This window comes from Pristis pectinata, chromosome 23 (genome assembly GCF_009764475.1).
Source record: "Pristis pectinata isolate sPriPec2 chromosome 23, sPriPec2.1.pri, whole genome shotgun sequence".
NCBI lineage: Eukaryota > Metazoa > Chordata > Chondrichthyes > Rhinopristiformes > Pristidae > Pristis > Pristis pectinata.
The window spans coordinates 26,664,940-26,687,500 of record NC_067427.1 but is presented as its reverse complement, the minus strand read 5'-3'; the positions used below and the strand labels follow the sequence as shown (position 1 = coordinate 26,687,500).

The 22,561-nt window shown below is 43.7% G+C and overlaps 1 protein-coding gene across 2 annotated transcripts in view; it reads left to right on the top strand.

Moving 5' to 3' along the window:
* abca2 (ATP-binding cassette, sub-family A (ABC1), member 2) overlaps positions 1–22,561 on the top strand; it is a 417,188-nt gene that overhangs the window by 222,662 nt on the left and 171,965 nt on the right. For both annotated transcript variants that reach the window (XM_052036764.1, XM_052036762.1), the window contains exons 8-9: positions 431–649; positions 14,616–14,932. In XM_052036764.1, coding sequence (XP_051892724.1) covers positions 431–649; positions 14,616–14,932 — 536 coding nt within the window. The remainder of the gene's footprint in view (positions 1–430; positions 650–14,615; positions 14,933–22,561) is intronic.

The window sequence follows — 22,561 nt, the reverse complement described above, 5'->3', positions numbered from 1 at the left end:
TTTCAGGATGGAGACTTCATTCTGAAGTGTTTTCTCCCATACTGCACATTGAGCTTGATTGGTGCATTGTTTTCATTAATAGTGTGTAGTTATTGATTGAGGATCGCCTGCACATTCAGTTTGCTTGGGGAAGTGTAGGAATAATCCTATAACCCTGAATGGGACTAAAGATGTAGATCATGCAATGATAATGCCTTAGTCTTAACGATGTTGTACAACTAAATGCCAATATTAATTAATGATTATATCACCTTCAATCCTTCTTCACTGAGGGTTCATAGTTCTCCATAATTCTGAGAGGAGAGGTGTTTCCATTAATCTCCACACTTTGAATCAATGCATTTTGACTTTGCTTCCTTTCCATGCTGTGTAGTAAAAGTATTTCTGTTTTGTTACCCTTAATTAATGGAACATTTGATTTGTTTTCTAGAATATTCTGTTTGTGCCCAATGTCTTGGAATCCCTGACCTGCGGTGATGAAAAGGATGACCTCCAGAAGATTCTGATGATCCCGGTGTCTCAGACAGCTCGGCTCAGCCGTTATCGGGGAGTTGTTTGTAACACCACCACCAGAGTGCGGAAGGAACATTTTCAGCAACTCGCCCATGAACTTAAAAGCCAGGTGGACATCCAGAAAATTGTGGAGAAGGTGAGTTGCATTAAAATCTAATCTTGGGGGAAGAAAAGCACAACCTTTGCCTTCTTTCTATGTGGACCCCATCCCATTAATTCCCATTGTGGGAGATCCATATGTTTTGATTTGTACCTTTTCCTGTTACAATCTGGTTGTTAGTTCTCGTCCTTGAAGTTAAAACCTGATTGTGCACTTCCTTAGCTGATCAAAATTCCTAGGGAAGATGCAGCTGGTTGTCCATCAAGGTGCCCAGCTGCAACATGAGGCTTTACTGCGTTAGACGATACTTAGAATGATGCAGATTCACTGCAGTGCCTCCAGGTTAGTTCCTAATTGACACCTTGAAGGATTGAAAGATATCAGCAATGCTGTCTCTGCAAAATCTTCCAAGTCCACTCTCAGAATAAGTAAATGAACATCAGCATCCTTCACCCAGTCAACATCCCCAGTACTTGAGCCACTAATTACACTTGGAGGAACGCAGCAGGCCAGGTAGCATCCGTAGAGAAAAGAGGGCAGTCAACATTTCGGGTTAGGACCCTCCTTCAGGACTACACTGCTTTTCTCTACAGATGTTGCCTGGCTTGCTGAGTTCCTCCAGCATCATCGTGTTTTTCGTCTAGATTCCAGCATCTGCAGTCCTTTGTTTCACTAATTACACTCACTTGAATTCATTGGGCAGACCATGGCAATTGCATGCTTGACACCAAACTCTCAAAGCAGGTGCTCTGTTTAAAGCTCTGTCACAGATAAAGCTTACTAGGTGAACAGAGAAAGGAAGTTCTCAGAACCTTCCTGAGAAAGGGTAATGTCTCCATTCGTTTATGGGAATCCTGGCCCATGACCACTCGGAACTGGAGAACGAACATTCGGGATGACACTGGGAACCTTGAGTTTGTGCATTGGGTGTACACTGAGGACCTGCCTGAACAGAAGGAGCACTTGCGTCTGTGCTTCCCATCAGGCATTTCACTTTGGTAGTGTCTGAGGGGCTCACCTGGGCCTCATTGGTCACCTCAGATCCCACAGAACCAGAATGGAAGCAAGTAATCCTCGATCTGTGAAGGCAACACCATAACTGAACGAACAACAAACAATCTGCTGGAGGAACTCAGCGGGTCAAGCAGCATCTGTGGGAGGAAAGGAATTGTTGACGTTTCGGGTCAAAACCCTGCGTCAGGACTGAGAGCGCCATTCCAACCGCCATACACCTCTCTCCTAATGGTTCCCAGTTCTCGTCTCCTTCACTAATCAGAGCCCATCACTGGTAGCCCCATATGTTCCTTCTCATCTTCCTCCAGCAGTTGTCTCCAATCTTCATACTTCCCGACCACCCCCCCCCCACTTTACTCCATCTGCTTCCCCATTCTTTGTCTTCCTCCATCTCTCATTCACCTCTCACTGTCTCCCAACCCCACCCCTGCTCCCCTCCCCTCCCCTCCCTGGCACCACCTGCCTGTCATCTTTAACCCCTCCTCAGTCCATCAATCACCTTGGACTCCTTTCTCGTCACTCCCCTACTTCTCTTTATACCCGCCACCTCGCCTCTCCACACTCAGCCCTGATGCAGGCTTTCAACCCGAAACGTCGACAGTTCCTGTCCCCCCCCCCCCCCACAGAGGCTGCTCAACCTGCTGAGTTCCTCCAGCAGATTGTTTGTTGTTCCAGATTCCAGCATCTGCAGTCTCTTGTGTCTCCATCATTGAATGAAATTTGGCATTATGGAGTGATAGGGGCACAGGTGTGGAATTTTCCCAGGGTGCCCTGTCAGTGGTGAGGCTTGTTCAGTTGCCATCCTGAGAAGTACACACAGTCATTGGTTAGGTGTCAACTGGGATATTCTGTGCAAATATGGCAATCAGTCCTCAAGAAAGATGCCATGGTCATGGGGAGGGTACAGTGACGATTTATCAGAGTGATTCTAGGAATGAGGTATATCATATATGAGGAGATTCCAAGAAGTTTTGTTCTATAGCGTGGTGAAGATTGAAGGGAGATTTAATTTAGGTGTGGGATTTTGATTAGTTGGGGAGAAATAGCTTACGTTTGAAGGTAGGTTATTGGTGCATATGCATTTAAGGTCTTTGTCAAAAATAGCAGAGGGGAAATGATTTCATGCAGCAAGTTTTTGAGATGTACAAATGATTCACTTGCTGAAGGAATGTTGGAAGTGGATTCAGTAGTAACTATCAGAACTGGATAAATACTTTTCAGTGGACAATTGGTGTGGAAAAATGTAGCAGGACATTGTGAAGCAGCATCAGCAAGGTTGTCAAACTGCATTCTGATGTACTTTGATATTTTTTAAATAAAGCACCCTTTGGATGAGCTAACAAAGTAGTACGAAGCTTACAGGGTTTGATAGAATAAATGGATGCAATAGTTTCAGACATCTGAAAAATACCTTGTTGATGGGCTCGTGACAGATTTGATTCATTGTATATTCAAAGCGGCTCAGTCATTGGGTGGTGAATGGCCTTTCATTAACAATAACAGACCACTGTGCCTAAAATGGATTAAATATTTGAGTGACCTCTCCCAAGGAGCGTGTGGGGCAATGGGAAGAAGACTTAAGTGGCTTTCAAAGGGTCAAAATGGGTCATTTGCATTAACTCTTCATCCCATTAAGGGACTACTGTGCTTAATCTTACATTTTTTTTGGCATCACTTGGTTGATTAGTTCCATGTTGTATGTGAATGGAAACTGGTGCCTTCAGCCAAATCCAACGGATTGGCCCAACATTGGGCTATATTGGGCATCTTCTGACATAAGAATATAAGAGATAGGAGCAGCAGTAGGCCATCTGGCCTTTCGTTCGTGCTCTGCCATTCATTAGGACCCAGATCCACTTACCTGCCTTTTCCCTATAACTCTTAATTCTCTACTTTTCAAAAATCTATCTGTGTCTTCAATATATTTAATGAAGTAGCCCCTTTTGCTTCCTTGGGCAGAGAATTCCACAGATTCACTACTCTCTGGGAAAAGCAGTTCCTCCTCATCTCTGTCCTAAATCTGCTCCTCTGAATCTTGAGGCTATGTCACCTAGTTCTAGTCTCACCTACCAGTGGAAACAATTTTCCTGCCTCTATCTTATCTATCCCTTTCATAATTTTGTATGTTTTTATAAGATCCTCTCACATTCTTCTGAATTCCAGTGAGTATAGTCCCAGGTGACTCAATCTCTCCTCATAGACTAACCCCTTCATCTCTGGAATCAACCTGGTGAACCTCCTCTGCTTCGCCTCCAAAGCTAGTATATCTTTTCTCAAGTAAGGAGATCAGAACTGCACGCAGTACTCCAGGTGTGGCCTCGACATGATCCATTAGACATTTTCTGCACCTCCAGTTCAAATTCTTTCTACTATAATTTGTTGGACTTTCAAGTTATTCATGACACAGTGAGAGAGCTGAGATTTGATCAGTGGTGGAGCCAACAGTGAATCTCTGTAACCAAGTTCAAAAGGTAGAAGAAGGATGAGGGACGATTGCAAAGAAAGGGGTCAAACGAGGCATAGGAAGAACGAAAAAGAGGAGGAAAATGATTGGATTTGGGAAGATATTACGAAAGAGGACGAGTTGGTGGTCTTAAGGTGCATAAAGGTGGATAGATCCTGGGACATAACGTGGTTTAACTTCCCAAAATGCATCATTTCACATTTGTCCGTGTTGACTTCCATTTGCCCTTTGCTTGCCCACTTTCCCAATTCTAGTCCCTGAGTGTATCCTTGGATATTGTGGGGAGCAAGGGAAGAAATTGCTTGGGGCGCTGGCAGAGACTTTTGTATCTTGCTTAACTACGGGTGACGTACCGGAAGACTGGATGGTGGCTAATACTGTAATTTTATTTCAGGAGGGCTGCAGGGACAAGCCAGAGAACTACAGGCCAGTGAGCCAAACATCAGTGGTGGGAAAGTTACTGGAGGGGATTCTGAGAGACAGGATCTGTCTGCATTTGGAAAAGCAAGGACTAATTAAGGATAGTCCGCATGGCTTTGTGTGTGGGAAGTCGTATCTCACAAATTTAATTCGGTTTTTTGAGGAGGGGACGAAGAGGATTAATAAGGGCAGGGTGGTAAACATTGTCTATGTGGGCTTTAGCAAGGCTTTTGACAAGGTCCTGCATAGTAGGCTGGTCCATAAGGTGAAATCACATGGGATCCAGGGTGAGCTAACCAATTGGATACAAAATTAGCTTGGTGGAAGGTGGTAGTGGAGGGTTGTTTTTTAGATTGGAGGCCTGTGACTAGTGGTGTGCCACAGGGACCAGTGCTGGGTTCCCTGCTGTATGTCATATACATAAATGATTTGGATGAGAATGTAGGTGGCATGTCTGAGTCTACAACAGGATCTGGATCAAATGGGGAAGTGGGCAAAGGAGCGGCAGATGGAATTCAACTTGGACAAGTGTGAAATGATGCACTTTGGGAAGTTAAACCAGGGCAGGACTTACACAGTGAATGGCAGGGCCCTGGGGAGTTTTGTAGGACAGATAGACCTTGGGGTGCAAGTATATAGTCCCCTGAAAGTGTTGACACAGGTCGACGATGTGGTGAAGAAGATGTATGAGTATAAGAATTGGGATATTATGTTACAACTGTACAAGACATTGGTGAGATCATACCTGGAATATTGTGTGCAGTTCTGGTCACCGTACTATAGGAGGGATGTGGTTAAGCTAGAGAGGGTGCAGAAAATATTCACAAGGATGTTGTCGACACTGGAGGGCTTGAGTTATAAGGAGGGACTGGGTAGGCTGGGACTGTTTTCCTTGGAGCAAAGGAAGCTGAGGGGTGATCTTCGGGAGGTTTATAAAATCACGAGGACCATTGTTAAGGTGAATAATCACAGTCTTTTACCCAGGGTAGGGGAGTCTAAAACTAGGGGCAAGTTTTTCCACACTGAGAGTGGTTGGTACGTGGAAGAAGCTGCCGGAGGAGGTGGTAGAGGCGGGTACAATTATAACATTTAAAAAACATTTGGACAGGTACATGGATAGGAAATGTTTAGAGGGATATGGGCCAAATGCAAGGAAATGGAACTTGGTCAACATTGGATGAGTTGAGCCAAAGGGCCTGTTTCTGTGCTGTATGACTTTTTCCATGACTCTAAGGTGGGGTGGAAGGAAATAAAGAAGATAATGGAAGACTAAAGACAGATTGTGAAAATGAAGTGTCAGTACTAATTAACATGCAGGAATGAGATTGAACAATATAAATTGTCCATCTTGTCGGTTGATTGGAAATGCATGAATAGGCATTATATCATTAAGAAAGCACTTGCCTCTTTATCATCAGCCTTAACTTACTGCACCAAGTTTAATGGGTAATTCATGTCCAGTAAGTACTCATATAGTGCAGAAACTGGCCCTTCAACCCACCACATTAATGCTGACCATCATGTGCCTCTTGATATTAATCCCATTTACCAGCAGGTGATCTGTAGCCAACTGGGCCTTGGTGATTCAAGTATTCATCCAGATGCTTCTTAAACATTTTGAGAGTACCTGTCTCCATTTCTCAGGCAGTTTGTTCCAGATTGCAACTACCTTGCAGGTAAAACAAAATCTTCCTCAGATCCCCTCGAACCCTCTTACTCCACCTTAAGCCTATGCCCACTGGTCTTAGACACCTCTGCTATAGGGATACTATCCATCCTATCTATGCCTCTCATAATTTTTGTACACCTTTATAAGGTCCCTGCTTAGCCTCCTCTGCTCTAAGGAAAACAAACCCAGCCTGTGCAGTCTCTCCTCATTACTGAGACTCTCCATCCCAGGTGAATCTCCTCTACACCCTCCCCAGTGCAATTCCTTCCTTCCTATAGTTCTTAAAAATAGCAGAGGCTAAGGGTGAGACTGCTATACATCATTCAGCAAGTTCAGGAGATGTGTAACTTGCAGTGCATCTCTTAGTCACCTGAATATGCTGACTGATTTTTGCATTAATAGAGGCATGCATTGTTAACAAGCAAATTATTTTTCCCCTGCAAGATTTTCACCACAATGCCAAAACACTTTCTAACCATGGAAGAGCTTGTAGATAGAGTGTGATCTGTCTCTTCTGATACCTGTGCATGCAGTTTTTTTTGTTGGGTGCCATTAAGTAGTTATCTGGAATTTTAACACTCATTGATTTCCTCCACCCCTCGTTCTAGGCCACTGAAGCTAATTGTACCCCATCACCATCTTGACTGAGATCATAGGATGAGTGTGGGGAATTCTGGTTGCTGTCCAATTATGGGATCTTGCCAGTTGGCTGCTGCTTTTCCCTACATTAATAATGACTCTCCTTTGGGAGTGTTCATAGGCAGTGTATTTACATTGGATATATGTCAGGTGTTTTCTTTTTACATAAGGTTGTTTGGATCTGATTCTGTTTCCCTATCCCAGATGTTTCCTGCCGTCTTCTGTTACTGCTGCCCAAGCAGTCTGATTCTTCGGGCAATTTCCCTCCAGTCCTAAAATCCTCTTTCTCTTTTTTTCCATTGCCTCTTTTCTCCTGCCTTCTGATGATTTTTTTTCTTAGTCCAGTCAGACTTTCCAGAATACAAATTTTATAAACCTATCTTCCTTTGTCATTTAACTCTGCTGATGTGATTTTCTTCAGTTTCCTGCTGTGTCTTACCCTAACAATCTATCTCTCCGTAGTTTCCCCATGATGCTTGAGGCAAAAATGGCTCGTTAACTTGGGGATCTCATCTCCAAAAGTGATATGGCATCTTTTACATCTGTGTAAGGGAGGATAGGGTCACAACTTTGTCCCTCACCCAAAAGTGAGCAGAATGTTTATCCCACGAATGAGTGTCGAAATTTCTTCTTCATGTTCTAAACTGGCTCCTCTCTCCAATGCCCTTTGCAGCCTCACTCCTCTTGAACCCCTTTGTGATTGTCTATATTTTAGTTTTGTGATGTGTTAATCTGCCTCTCCTTATTATTCTCTTATATTCTGATCATTATTCATGCCTTTGTGTTGTTTCTCTTTCCCCTGGCATCCCCATCCCATCTGACGTGACTTCTCTAGATTTCTGTGAACTTCATCAGTCTGTTACTGCACATATCTGCATTATCTATCCGATCTGGATTCTCTTCTCATTATCTCTCTCAGTCTATTTTCTTCAGGTATCACCTGTGATTTGGTTGTTGTACTTCTGTCCTTGAGTCGGAAGGTTGTGGATTTAAATCCTTGTCAAGAAATTGAACTTGGTTGTACTGAGGGTGTGCTGCTCACTTTGGGTGCCATTGTTTAGATGCGATGTAAAACCAAGGGCCTGTATCTGCCTTGAGGTGGATGTGAAAAGTCCCAGGACCTCTGAAGATAAGTTCTGCCAGTTAACTGCTCAACTTTTATCCTTAAACCCACACCACCAAAAACAGATTACCTGCCCACTTATCTCATTCCTGTTGTTGACGTTTAGCAAATTAGTTGCCCTGTTTCCCTGTCATAGCCCTGACTGTTGCAAAGTGCCTCATTGATTTTGAAGTACTTGAGGGCGCCCTGGGTACCATACAAACATAAGTACTTTCCTTCAAGTAGAACATTATTGAGGTTCATAATTCTCAAGCAGCGACTGAAGTGATTCTAGTGTCATTGTTGTATAGTGGCTCCTTTGAACTTGGCGAATCTATTAAGTGAAAGCACTCTGCTATATAGCTTGGTGAAATCTGTCAAACTGGCTGCATTGAAAGTCAAATCTGCCCACAAATCTCCCTTTATGTTCCTAGTATTTGGTCTCCAGCACTAAACATATGGATAAGTATCGCCACTGCACATTTAGTTCCATCCAAGCCAATGGAACTGAATGTATGAAACCCAGTTCAGCCTCACTTGGCATTCACATGCATATTTAGCCCTGGTGACAGAAATATCGTCCTCCCCCTTTGTTACTTCCCCATCGGCAAAACCTGCAGATTAATGTCTTACAAATTGGATAAACCGGGCTGTAAGATGGATTGCCATCACTTATTTTATTCATCATTTATCTTTTTAACTTTGAAGTTGATGACATTGTAATCTGCACTTGATTTGAACGCACACTGGATTTCACAAGCTTGATCACAAAGATCAATGTATATGGAATACATTGTGTTGTCATTCCGACCATAGAGTGAATGGTATGTTCACTTCACAATACAATTATGCAAAATTCCTGCTCTGCAGATCCCTTCTCACCAGCAATTCATCATCTAAATGAAAACATGTTAATGATATGCTGAAGGCAAAAAAGAAGGAACAATATTTAAATTTATCTGCAGCACACGCATTGGGTTGTTGGTTGGTAGGTTGACTGTCATAGAGTTGTAGAGTCATACAGCACAGAAACAGGCCCTTTGGCCCACCGAGTCCACAGCGCCCATCAACCACCCGTTTACAGTAATCCTTCATTAATCCCATTTTATTCTCCCCACATTCTCATCAGTTCTCCCCAGATTCTACACAAGGGACAATTTTCAGTGGCCAATTAATCACCAACTCGCACGTCTTTAGGATGTGGGAGGAAACACAAGCAGTCACAAGGAGAACGTGCAGTCTCCACAAAGACAGCACCCAAGGTCAGGATTGAACCCTGGTCTCTGGCACGATGAGGTAGCAGCTCTATCAGCTGCACTATGTGCCTTAGGCTGATATAGCATGATTGCTAGACTTAGCAAAAAGAATGGTTGCTGTTCTGTTTGTGTACTGTGAAGCAGCTTAGCTGCAAGTACACTATTATCAGACACATGAAGAGGAACTGGATGTTAATGTGTATAATGTGATCTCATGCAGGGATGCAGCTGAGGAGTGCTGATTACCCTGACCTTGTCCTGATGCCTCATGTCCATGCATAAAAGGCATTGCTCAATGGCATCAATCTTATTTCTTTGTCAAAAGATCATTGCTTCCAGTCCCATTCCAGAGACCCAAGCATAATGTCTAGGCTGCCAGCTCTCTGTTGGAATGCTGTATGGTCCAACATGCTGTCATTTAGATGAGAGTTGGACGTAAAAGAGCCTACAGTTCTCTCCATTGCTGTGGCCACTGTCTGTCCTTCAGTCCACCACTAAGGCAGATCTAATCGTAGCCTCATCACCATTGGTAGAGCATAGAGCCTACCGTCTGCCAGTTGGTTGCTTCTTTTCTGTACATTGCAATGACCATTGTACTTTGAAAGTACTTTGGTTGTGAAGAAATGTTTTGGGCTTCCTTGAGGTCTCAAAGTGATATATAAATATATGTTTCTCCTCCTCGCCTCTGTCACAAGGTGGTCTTTTGATGTCTGCACGAATTACCTACCTGAGAATGAGGGGAAAGTAAACATTTTTTGTGAGGCGTTAAGGCAATCCATTGGTTATTGGAAATTTGAAACCGACTCAACCATTTGTAGCACGTGGTAACCTGATATTTGAAGAAGGAAAGTCTGCATCAGTCAGTTCTAGATTCTCTGCAAACCAATGGCCTAATTTAATAGGATTATTCAAGATGGACAAACACTAGAAGCCTATCACAACCTTGTTAGTATATGTTTTGTTGACTTAGCAGTTTGAAGTGCAGTATTCTGCACACTTGTCAATCTTGAATCATGGTTTTGCAAACCTTTTTTTTGACTTGGGCAAGTGGTGTGTACATTCTGTATTGGAAAACCAGAAACTCTGCTTGTGATTTGGTCTACACTTCCTACTGCCTCAGGAACGCAGCTAACCTAATCAAGGACCCCCCCCCCCCCCCCCCCCCCCCCCACCCCAGTCATTCTCTTTTCTCCCCTCTCCCAACAGGCAGGAGATAGAAAAGCTTGAGAGCATGTACCAACAGATTCAAGGACAGTTTCTATGCCACTGTTTTCAGACTCTTGAATGTACCTCTCGTGCTAAAAAAATGAACTTTTGATCTCCCAATCTATCTCATTGTGGCCCTTGTACTTTATTTGTCTACCTGCACTGCAATTTCTCTGTATCTGTAACACTATATTCTGTATTCTGTTTCATTGTTAACTACCTCGATGAAATTATTTACGGCATGGTCCATCTGGATGGCACAAGAAACAAAAACTTTTCACTGTATCTTGGTGCATGTGACAATATTAAACCAATACCAATAGCTTGATGGGCACACAGCATTAAGGGAAGAGCTGAATGTAGATGAATCCTGTGCTTTAGTGAATGAGGAGATTGAGACCAGGGCTACTGCTTCACATTGTCCAGTGGCAGTTGAATCAAGGGAAGGATTATGTTGCTCACAGAGGTGGAAAGGGTTGAATTGTTGAAAGGGTAGTGGGTGAACTTACACTTGACAGTAACTCAAAGTCGTGCATACCTTCCACATCCATTACCTGATGTTCATATAAGATAATTAATCACTTATTAGTGTAGTACAGCTCTGTCTTTTCCAATTGATTGTTAATGGGAGGTATTCACTGAGCTGAACCTTGCTGGCTATGCCTGGTGGCTCAGAAGGGCCTGCCGTGGTCACATTGAGGGACAGATGCTGGTGTATCCACACTTTGTTTTGTCACTTGACTCCACATGCTGATATTCCCCAATATTTCACTGGGGAATCTGCCCCTCCCATGATAACCTGGCCAAACCGGGCATGGGATCATTAATTTATTTGAATGGGAAAAAGGTAAGTCCAGCTAATTATTTTTCACTTACTTTACTTCAGTTTTTAATAAAAACATTTCTTTAACATATTTAATTCATTCATTTTTATTTATAGAGTTTTTTCATTTTTATAATATTTAAAATAATTTTAGTAGATCTTAAAAATGAAAATTAAAAAACTGAAGATGCTTAAATTCTGAAATTAAAACAGAAAAGTTTGCAAACACTCGGCAGGTAAGGTAGCATCTATGGAGAAGGTTAATATTTCAGGTCAAAGACGCCTCATCAGAACCTGAGTTCTGACAAAGGGACTTTTGACTTGAGCATTGGTTCTGCTTTTCTTCCCATGGATGCTGTCTGGCCTGCTAAGTGTTTCCAGCATTTTCTGTTGGTATTTTTTAAGAGGCTTCTCAAAAGCAGAGACATTTAAGAACCCTGTGGCCTGTCAGTGGTTGTCAGGCCATACTGAGGGCAGGGCTTCAGCCTTGTACTATCTAACAACTTCGAGATCAGGAGAGGGTGTCGAACCTGTTGAATTCTCTACCACAGAAGGCAGTGGAAGACAGATCAGTAGATTTATTCAAGAAGGAGATATGTTTCGTAATGCCAAGGAGATCCAGGGATATGAGGAGAAGACAGGATCAGGGGACAGAAGTGGGTGATCGCCCATGATCGTGTTGAATGGTGAAGCAAGCCTGAAGGGCCGAATGGCCTCCCTCTGCTCCTATTTTCTATGTTTCTGTGTAACTCACTGCTGAAGGCTTAATATGCCTGAGCAGACACTTCCCAAATTATAGAGCTAAAAGCAAAGTGCTGGAGGAACTCAGTGGGTCAGGCAGCATCTATGAAGGGAAATGGACATTCAGTGTTTCGGGTCGAGACACTTCATCAGGATGGACAGAGAGAAGGGAGGTGGCCAGTATGAAGGGGTGGAGCAAGGGCTGGCAAGCGATAGGTAGATCCAGGTGAGGAGGGGTGATAGGCAGATGGAAGAGGGGAGAATGGAAATAGTTGACTGTCCATTTCCCTCCACGGAAGCTGCCTAACCCACTGAGTTCCTGCAGCATCTTGTTTTTTTTGCTCCAGGTTCCAGCATCTGCTGTCTCTAGTGTCTCCATTTTCTAAATTATATTGTTTGGCCCATTGCATCTGGACCAGATAAACATGGGTTGGCATTAAGTTTGGGCATTGGATGAATCCAGTTCATTTGTTAGTACTTGATACAAAACGAATGCTCCCTCATCAACCAGCCTCAGTACAAGTCTTGCTGTGAGGATGCTTCATTAATGTGAATGAAACATTGCACTCCTTTCAGTTTAATGAAATAAAGGGCATAGGAAGTTCTGAAATCAACCAGCTTGACAGGTTGCTGTGTTAATTTTTGTTGAAGATGAGAGGCTTCCTGTTTTATGTACTCTTCTGTTCCCCATTGCAAGATTTTTGAAAGGCAGTGTGTCCCGTGACCTTGAAACATCACTGCTCTGAAAAGATTTGCAGAAGTTTGCTTGGGGGCAATTCAAGCAAGTCTTTCAACATTTACATTGCCCTTTGCAAGTAGGACAGCTAAGATTGGGAACTCAGCAAATGGGATCTCGACAGCATGAACTATCCCACCACTCGACTGTTGGGGCAGATCCAAATACTTACAACTCAAAATAAACTCATCTCCTCTGTGTCTCCTGCAAAGTTAGGATTCGTGTGAAGTATTGGTGTGTCGGGATTATTAGAAGGATATCTTTCAGGATTCAGTTAATGCGTTTTAAAAAAAAGTGCAAGTGCGGTTCAAGTGGCTTGTTGTCAATTGAACACACACATTTTACTTTCACAATTATTTACTTGCACTTGTCTTTGACTCAACCTCCTCATAACTTTAATTTAAATGAAGCAAATAATGTGACATTTTTGGCTACTGTCGACTCTCCTTTGACTCCTGGAGCAGGAAACCTGAATTTAGTTGACTTGTGGATGGTGGCAGGGTTGAAAGCTTATACATAATGAAGTTATCATATAATTTATGGAATTGTGTAGAATTTTATAACTACGCCTGCATATATTATAGTGTGCATATTACAGGCCAGTGTTCAGATCAGGATTCAATTGCATAAACAAACATCGTTTGGACCCTTTTTTCTTCTTTACACATTAAGCAAGCAAAATAGAAGCTAAAGCTACAAAGGAAGATGAGGATATATTTCAGATTGTTTTGATTCCCTTGTTTAAATTCCAGGTACCAATGCCCACATCAGGTTGTATGATTGTAACACATTTTGGCAATCCAGTATACTTCACGGTGACTGCAGCTTCCCTTCTGGTTATTCACAATGCATGACATGTTGTTAAACGTGTATAGTTTTCATTCAAGACTGGTCCAGCAACAGAGACTATATGACTAGTCGCAGATGTCTTTTGCTGTCATGGTCAGAAATTCGTTCCCTGAACAGATCGTCGCTGTCCATTTCTGTGATAAAATGGTTTTGATAGAGTAGAACCACAAACAATCTGCTGGAGGAACTCACTGGAGCAGCATCTGTGGGGGGGGTAAGGAGTTGTCAACATTTGTGGTCAAAACCCTGCATCAGGACTCTTGACCCCCCTCCCCTCCCCACAAATGGGTGTTGAGGGTCCATCATTAAGGACCCTCACCACCTGGGACATGCCCTCTTCACGTTACTGCTATCAGGGATGAGGTACAGGAGCCTGAAGACCCACACTCAACGTTTCAAGAACCGCTTCTTCTCCTCCGCCATCAGATTTCTGAACAGTCTATGAACACTAGCTTGTTATTCCTCTTTTGCACTATTTATTTAATTTTGTGACTTAAAGTAATTTTTTTGTCTTTATATCTTGCACTGTACTACTGCCACAAAACAACAAATTTCACGACATATGTCAGTGATGATAAACCTGATTTTGACCCGCTGAGTTATTCCAGCAGTTTGATTGTTGCTCCAGATTATAACATCTGCTGACTCTCGTTCTCTCTTTGATAAAGTAGACATTTATATTTCTATCGATTTCTCCACAGTGATATTTTTTCCCTTCTGGCTTACTTTATATCAGTGTTGAAAATAAGAGAGCAGCTTATAAGCAGGCTTCATGCAGAACACTGTTCTATGAAGGCAAAATTTCTTAAATGTGGGACCAGGTGAGAAGGGAAATTGAATGCATATATATATATAATTTGATCAATTTCTAAATGATGACTTTTGGAAGGGCAATGCCAATCATATGGGAATTTGCCAAAAATTTATGTATTTCAACATATATAGAGAGTTTGGAAATTAACTTGAAATTCTGAGTGAGATTCACATTGACATTTGTCATCTCATAGCTGGTCCTTGTATTTGGTGTTTAGTGAACATTCACCATATAGATGACATATCACTGTAATTCTTTCTTCTGTGCAGTTGAAGTTGAATGAGGTGAACAGCACAGCAGTTCAGCATCACCTTCGAGCCTTACTTGAAGACCTGATTGAGGTGGAAAAGATTCTGAAGGATGTGGATGCCTTGTCAGGACTCGCCAGACTGTTGCCAAAAGGAGCTTGCGCTGGCAAAAGCCCATCAACAGCAGCCAACAGTACCAGCTGGAATAGCAACTTCACCACTGCCAATGCCACCTCAGAGGAGGGAGAAGAGGCCCAGAAGGAGAATCCTCACACTCAGTTTTCGGCCTTTGTCCAACTCTGGGCTGGCCTTCAGCCAATCCTCTGTGGGAATAACAGGTAAAATTTTCAAATTCAACATACTCCTGGAGAATGTAGAACTTTCATGAATAAACCTTTGACTTTTTCATTGATCTCAACTATGGCCTTCAACATCGCACCTCGCTTTACATCCATCTTTTCTGTCCATTGCACTTGGAGTATTGTGTTCAGTTTTGGTCACCCTGCTATAGGAAAGATGTTATTAACATGAAAGGAGTGCAAAAAAGATTTTCAAGGATGTTGCCAGGACTTGAGGGACTGAATTTATAGGGAGAGGTTGGACAAGCTGGGACTTTATTCACTGGAGAGTAGGAGGTTGAGAGGTGATCTCACAGAGGATGTGTAAAATCATGAGGGGCATAGATAGGGTAAGTGCACTCAGTCTTTTTCCCAGGGTTGGGGAATCAAGAACTAGAGGGCATAGGCTTAAGGTGAGAGGGGAAAGATTTAATAGGAACTTGAGGAGCAACTTTTTGTTACACAAAGGGTGGTATGTATGTGGAATGAACTACCAGAGGAACTGGTTGAGGCGGGTACGATAGCAACATTTAAAGACAGTTGGACAGGTACATGCATAGGAAAGGTTTCGAAGGTTATGGGCCAAACACTGGCAAATGGGACTAGCTTGGATGGGGCATCTTGGTTGGCATGGACCAGTTGGGCTGAAGGGCCTGTTTCCGTGCTGTATGAATCTATGACTCTTCAAAGGTGGCTTCAAGTCAAATTATTGCAGAGACCTAGTTAATAGATCTGCGTTAACATTGACTTTAAGCTGTCCCCTTTTCATTTCCCCTTTTCCAGTACAACAGAGGTGATTTCTCTCCTGTATTCAGATGAGAAAATTTTATTGATTTCACATTATGATGTATTTTTTTAAACTTTCAGTCGGGGAAAGGTGGCAGCTGTAGGTACTTTATTTACAGCAGTATCATCCAGCTCGGTAACAGGCTGGCCGTGCCGCCCTTGCACCCATCTACACGAATCCAATTTATCTGCATCACTTCTGTCGCATCCTGCCGGGTCCACACCCTCTTCACACTGACCGGGCCACCTCCAATCACCCTGTTCTACCCTGCGGCTGATTTCTGGGTTAGTCGCCCCTTCGCCCTGGTTCACCCTACGTGGTCCGCTGGGCACTCCACCCTTTCAGGTCCGCTTGAGCCCCAACCTGCTGGGTCCGCACCCTGTGTGCCAGATCCACTCTGGATCACCCTGCCGCCTCTGCGCTTCTGGTGACTGGCTCGTAGGATGTCACTTCCACACATCCTACATTCCCTGCTTCACCCGGGGGCCCATTACTATTGCACATTCTTGGTTCAGCAGTGGCTTTATTCTGATTGATCCTTTCTGTGCCACTTGGACAAGTGTCTTGCCAAGATCCATGTAAGATAAGGTAAGATTTCTTTATTAGTCACATGTACATCGAAACACACAGTGAAATGCATCTTTTGCGTTGAGTGTTCTGGGGGCAGCCCGCAAGTGTCACCACGCTTCTGGCGCCAACATAGCATGCCCACAACTTCCTAACCCGTATGTCTTTGGAACGTGGGAGGAAACCGGAGCACCTGGAGGAAACCCACACAGACACGGGGAGAATGTACAAACTCCTTACAGGCAGCAGCCAGGATTGAACCCAGGTCTCTGGTGCTGTAATAGCATTACGCTAACCGCTACACTACTGTGCCCACCGCATTAAACACGTAACCCACATTGTATGTCCTTGTGGCTTCTTCAAAAATCCAGCTTTGCTCAACCATGGTCTTCCCTTAACAAATGCACGTTGATCATCTTCGAGAGGCCAGAGTTTCACTATTTCCTTGTTTGCTTCTTTGAAGAGCCTAGTGTACATTCTCAAGGTCTGGCCATTGTAGTATATGTTAATATACATATACAACAATAAATATTCATTGATAAACACAGAAAATGCCAAACCTGTTGGAATCGAAACAGTTAACATTTCGGGTCAAAGGCCCTTCATCAGAATTGGTAAGGAGACTACAGAAGTTTGTTAAGCTGAAGGGAGGGTTGGGGAGGTCGAATGTCCCTGATAAGGTAACACCTGGGTGACCATGGGGTAAACAAGGTTATCTGGTCTGTGAGTGAATGGGAGCAGTTGGAGAGTGAGAACATGGACAAAAGAATGTGGGAGTTGCGAAATACAGAGCAGGAGGGCTTAACCAACAGGTCAGGCTGGAGGTGTCCTCCACTCCTAGAGAGAGAAATAAGTAGGAAGGAAAATAAAGAGGAGACAACAAGTTGTGGCCTGACCTGCTGAGTATTTCCAGCATTTTCTGTTTTTATTTTAGCTCTGCATTTTTTGTTTTATTTTTACATACGTGTACAACATATGCATACATGCAAGAAGTAGATGGAGAGACTAAAATGAGTAATACACAGGTGATTTTGCCGTTCTCCATGTATCTGGGTGATTTATGAGATCCTTGGAGCTACATGAACTAAACAATATATTCCAAATTGGCAATGAGAATGTAAACACATGACCTACATAGAGTCGTACAGCACGGAAGTAGGCTTTTTGGCCCAACTGGTCCATGCCAACCAAGATTCCCATCTAAGCTGGATCCATTTGCCTGGATTTGGCCCATATCCCTCTAAACCTTTCCTATCCATGTTACCTGTCCAAATGCCTTTTTTAAATGTTGTCAGTGTACCTGCCTCAACCACTTCCTCTGGCAGCTCATTCCATACACTGACCATTCTCTGGGTGAAATAGTTGCCCCTCAGGTTCCTATTAAATCTCTCCCCTTTCACCTTAAACTAATGCCCTCTAGTTCTTGATTCCCCAACCCTGTGCACATTCACCGTATTTATGCCCCTCATAAATTTTTACACCTGCCGTCTGCCAACTTTTATGAAACTTTCTGTCATGAAGCTTCCCCAGGTGAGAGGACAGGCTGAAGACCAGTTCTCTGGCAACAATATTCTCAAAGTGTTTTCGATGAGGTAAATGAATTCATTTTGTGTAGATGCTGCCCTCTGTGTAGGAATACGTGGGAATGATTTTTCCTCCAGTACTTTAGTTGCTGAAGAGCCTTTAGTTAGTTGAAAGTTGTGATGTTGGTTTAGCCTTTGCAAGAAGGCAGGGAGGTAAAGAAGTTAAAGTGTACCCTCGGGACAGCTTCCTGGAGATCACTAAGGAGATAATTGATGTTAAATTGTCTGCTAGCACTCATAAAAGAAGCTGCAGGTGAACTTGAGAGCTAGCATTTCAATTTATTGCCCTCTCTAATGTTGATCACCTGATTTGAAGTAAGTAGTGGTCTTTAAGCATTATTTTAGTGGATTTTGAGCATTATTTAATATCGCACTCACCTTTTAGCTGCTGGAGATTGAATGGTTGCACAGTATTTAAAGTGGGATTTGAAGACATTAGGAGAAGGTGAGACACTTGTCCAACACCTCAGCAACACTTAATCAACGTTTAATCTGGATGCTGAAAGCTTCATCTTGCTGTGTTTCACCATACTCTATTTAGACACCTTATCAGAGTCACCAAGGCAAAGATAATTCTTGGTCAGAGGCTGTTTGCTCGAAGTTCCCTTTAGTCTGCATGAGGAATAGCAAAAGACGTGAAGACCACAGTCAGTGCAGATCAGCAACATCTCCTCCTCGCTGACAATCGACACAGATGCACCTCAAGGATGCATGCTTAGCCCACTGCCCTACTCTCTCTATACTCATGACTGTGTGGCCAGGCATAGCTCAAACGCCATCTGTAAACTTGCCGATGACACCACTGTTGGCAGAATATCGGATGGTGATGAGGTGTACAGGAGTGAGGTAGATCGGCTGGTTGAGTGGTGTCACAACAACAACCTCGCACTCAACATCAGCAAGACCAAGGAATTGATTGTGGACTTCAGGAAGGGGAAGTCGGGAGAACACACACCAGTCCTTATTGAGGGGTCAGCAGTGGAAAGGGTGAGCAGCTTCAAGTTCCTGGGCATCAACATCTCAGAAAGTCTATCTTGGGCCAAACACGTTGATGCAATCATGAAGCAGGCACACCAGCAGCTCTACTTCATTGGGAGTTTGAGGAGATTTGGTACGTCACCAAAGACTCTTGCAAATTTCTACAGATGTACGGTGGAGACCATTCTGACTGGTTGCATCACTGCCTGGTATGGAGGCTCCAATGATCAGGATTGAAAGAGGCTGCAGAGAGTAGTAGACTCAGCCAGCTTCATCACGGGCACAACCCTCCCTGACATCGGGGACATTTTCAAGACGTGGTGCCTCAAGGAGGCGGCATCCATCCTTAAGGACCCTCACCACCCAGGACATGCTCTCTCCATGTTACTACCATTGGAAGGAGGTACAGGAGCCTGAAGACCCAGACTCAATATTTCAGGAACAGGTTCTTCCCCTCTGCCATCAAATTTCCTAACGGTCCATGAACTCATTATTCCTCTCTTGCACTATTTATTTATTTTTGTAACTTATAGTAATTTTTATGTCTTTATGTCTTGCACTGTTTTGCTGCCACAAAACAACAAATCTTGCCACATATGTCAGTGATAATAAATCTGATTCTGAAGCCCAGCAGAACAACATTAGGAGCCTGGGACAGAGTGGGAAGGAGGTCACTTAGAAGGAAGCCCTTCCATCCACGGCCGTAAAAGACTGCTTTGCATTAACGTGACACTTAGAAGTTGTGTTTTACCAAGGAAGTCAGCGCAGATCTATAGAGCAAAATGTCACATGATGCAGTACAGCTAGGATAGCATTGTCTGTTGCAGTCAAGGTCACAGCAGGATTTATATTTTATGGGACGCTCAAGCTGTTATCAGTCACATCATGTTGCAGCTGTCACATTATTCCATGTTGCCAGAGAAGACCAAAAAGGAACTACCTCCAGGATTCAAGAAGATTATAGGATTTCCCCTGGTAAAGGAACCATTGATGGTAGAGAAGTGGCTACATAACCATGTCATTTAACTAAGGTGATGGCCAGAAATAGGAAGGAATTTCATTCCAACAAACAATCTGTTGGAGGAGGAACTCAGTGGGTTGAGCAGCATCTATGGGGGGAAAGGAATTGTTGGCGTTTCGGGTCGAAACCCTGCAGCTGTCCTGATGCAGGGCTTTGACCTGAAAAGTCGGTGGTGCTCAACCCGCTGAGTTCCTCCAGCAGACTGTTTGTTGCTCCAGATTCCAGTATCTGCAGTCTCTTGTGTCTCCAAGGAACTTCATTCCTTCAGTGTGTAGCTACCATGATTGCTGGTGTATCAAGCAGGCCTATTTTTAATATCCAAGGAAATGCCACGGTGCATTTATAATGCGACAGTCATTATCTTGCAGTTTTTTGAGCTGACAGCAATGTATATAGCAGCTACTAAGTGACAATGATGCCATGGCTTGAGACTCACCTAAGAAACTTCAACTGAGGACTCAAATGATGTGGGAGTATCATTGTTCAGACTGTAAGCAGTTAAGATGCCATGACGGGAGCTTGAGCTGACCAAGAGACTCATTCATCATTTGCTGCCCGATGCCAGGCCCCACTGATAGTGTGCTGCGATAGACCACCCGTCCACTGATAGTGGGCTGGGATTGGCTTGCCTGCCCACTGATAGTGAGCTGGGATTGGCTGGCCCACCCGCTGGTAGTGGGCTGGGATTAGCCAGTCTGCCCACTGATGGTAGCCTGGGATTGGCCAATGTGAAGAGTGTGGATTCCAGACTGTGCATCATCATTGACTAAAGAAGAAGCAGACTTCTCCACCCCATGGCCACAACTTGTGAACTCTCCGAAACAAGTCTTTAATTTACCTGCATCAGGCCCTGAGCTTCATGTCTGCAAATGTGGTAGCCACTGGCTTAGTGCTTTCTTCTCACTATCCCAAACCCTCTCCCTTTCTGTGGTCAGCTGTTACTTATTCATCTTGCACTTGCAAGACTGAGGGTTTCTGATCTGCTTCTTTGCAAGCAAAACTTGGTGTATGTTTATCAAGACCTACTACTGCTCCTGATGGAGGACATGGACAGAGGTCAATTCCATTCACCACTTCAGAGGAGGTCCAGATCACTTAGACCTTACTGACCCTGGGTTTGTAGGGAACGACACTATTACCTGACTTCTTGGAGAGCATAAGAAAAGGAAGCAAGTGTAGAGCATTCAGCCCTTTGTGATAAATAATGGCTGATCTTTTACCTACACTGACTCTTGATTCCCTTAACACCCCAAAACCACTGATCCCTGCAGAAGCAGTGTCTATGCAGGCTACACTTCCACAAGGTGCTTTACTGAGATCTGTAATCTCAAATGCAGACTCGTGTGTGCCCAGACTGCGCTCTCAATAGAAGTCAAGGTCACCACCATTCTCATCTGTAGGTCCTCTGATCACTGCAGGCAACCACTGCTGATCGATGTATCTCTCAAATGTTGCTCACGATGTCTCTTCCAGAAGAGGAAAAGTCACCCACTTACTCTTCAGCCTGCAGGAGCTGACAGACCGAGCAAAGGGATTCACTGCCAAAATGTAGGCACTCTCAGACTGCACTCATGTGACCATTAGAGCGATCATTCACAAAACCCCATTAACAGGAAGGGTGCAGTTGGTGGCAAACCATTAGAAGACCTTTCCAATGGTTAATTCCAAGTCTGTTGGCAGCTCCCATGATTCATTATTCTTCGTCAGACTTGCCTGTCTGTCATCTTTTAGGGACCATTATCCCAAAGGATGAAACTTAGGGGAAAATGGCTGTCCACTGCTCAAAAGACTGGATGCTCCAAAGCTCCAAACAACTGAGCAGTGCTACAATGTCGTGCCCTCAGAGTCAAGTGGAGATGGCAGTGGGGCTGGTAAAAATGAAATTTTGCTGTCTGCACCTTTCTGGGGGAGGTCTGCATTATTTAACAGCCAGAGTTCCTTATGTTGCCGTGGTCTGCTGTGCTGTGCATAAGTTGCCCATCAGACATGATCAGCCACTGCTTGCTGGGATGGGACAATGGGTGGATCAGCGGCCAAGACAGCAGAGTGAAGACCCACGCCCGGCCAACCAAGAGTTGATGATGAGTCCTGACCTTCAGTAACAAGAGCCCATCCCATTTCACCAGGGGAAACACCTTTGTGAATTAACTGTGAGGCAATGATTAGTCCCTGAAAGATTCTGGTCAGGTCCACAATATTCAGCCGTTTCTTCATATGCATCCTCAGAACACTCGCGTGCTTGCAGAGTCATTTAACCACGTAGAATTCCTTCGGGATAGGTTTCGGTCAATTGTTGTCACTGTTGCAGCTGCAAAATAGATGCAAATTTTCTTTCCCAAAGATCAGCATGAAGCTCCCAAATTAGTACTCTGAGAAAGATTGCAATCAGAGCTCACTCAGATGAAAGGACTTAGTTTATTAAGTCAATATTGTTATGGTGATGATGATGTCTTGTAGAAATGTAAATGCTGTTCCACATTATCCATAGAAAACCGTCACCTTTCACACCTAACATCTGCTGGATCTTAAATTAATCAAGTCAAGTCGAGTTCATTGTCATGTGCACAAGTACGGTGAGATACAGGTACAATGAAGAACTTGCAGCAGCATCACTGGCATGTAGGTTCAGGCAACAGTCTCGTCTAAAGCTGAATACTGTCATGGCAAGCATTTGCAAACCTTTCAGTGTTTAT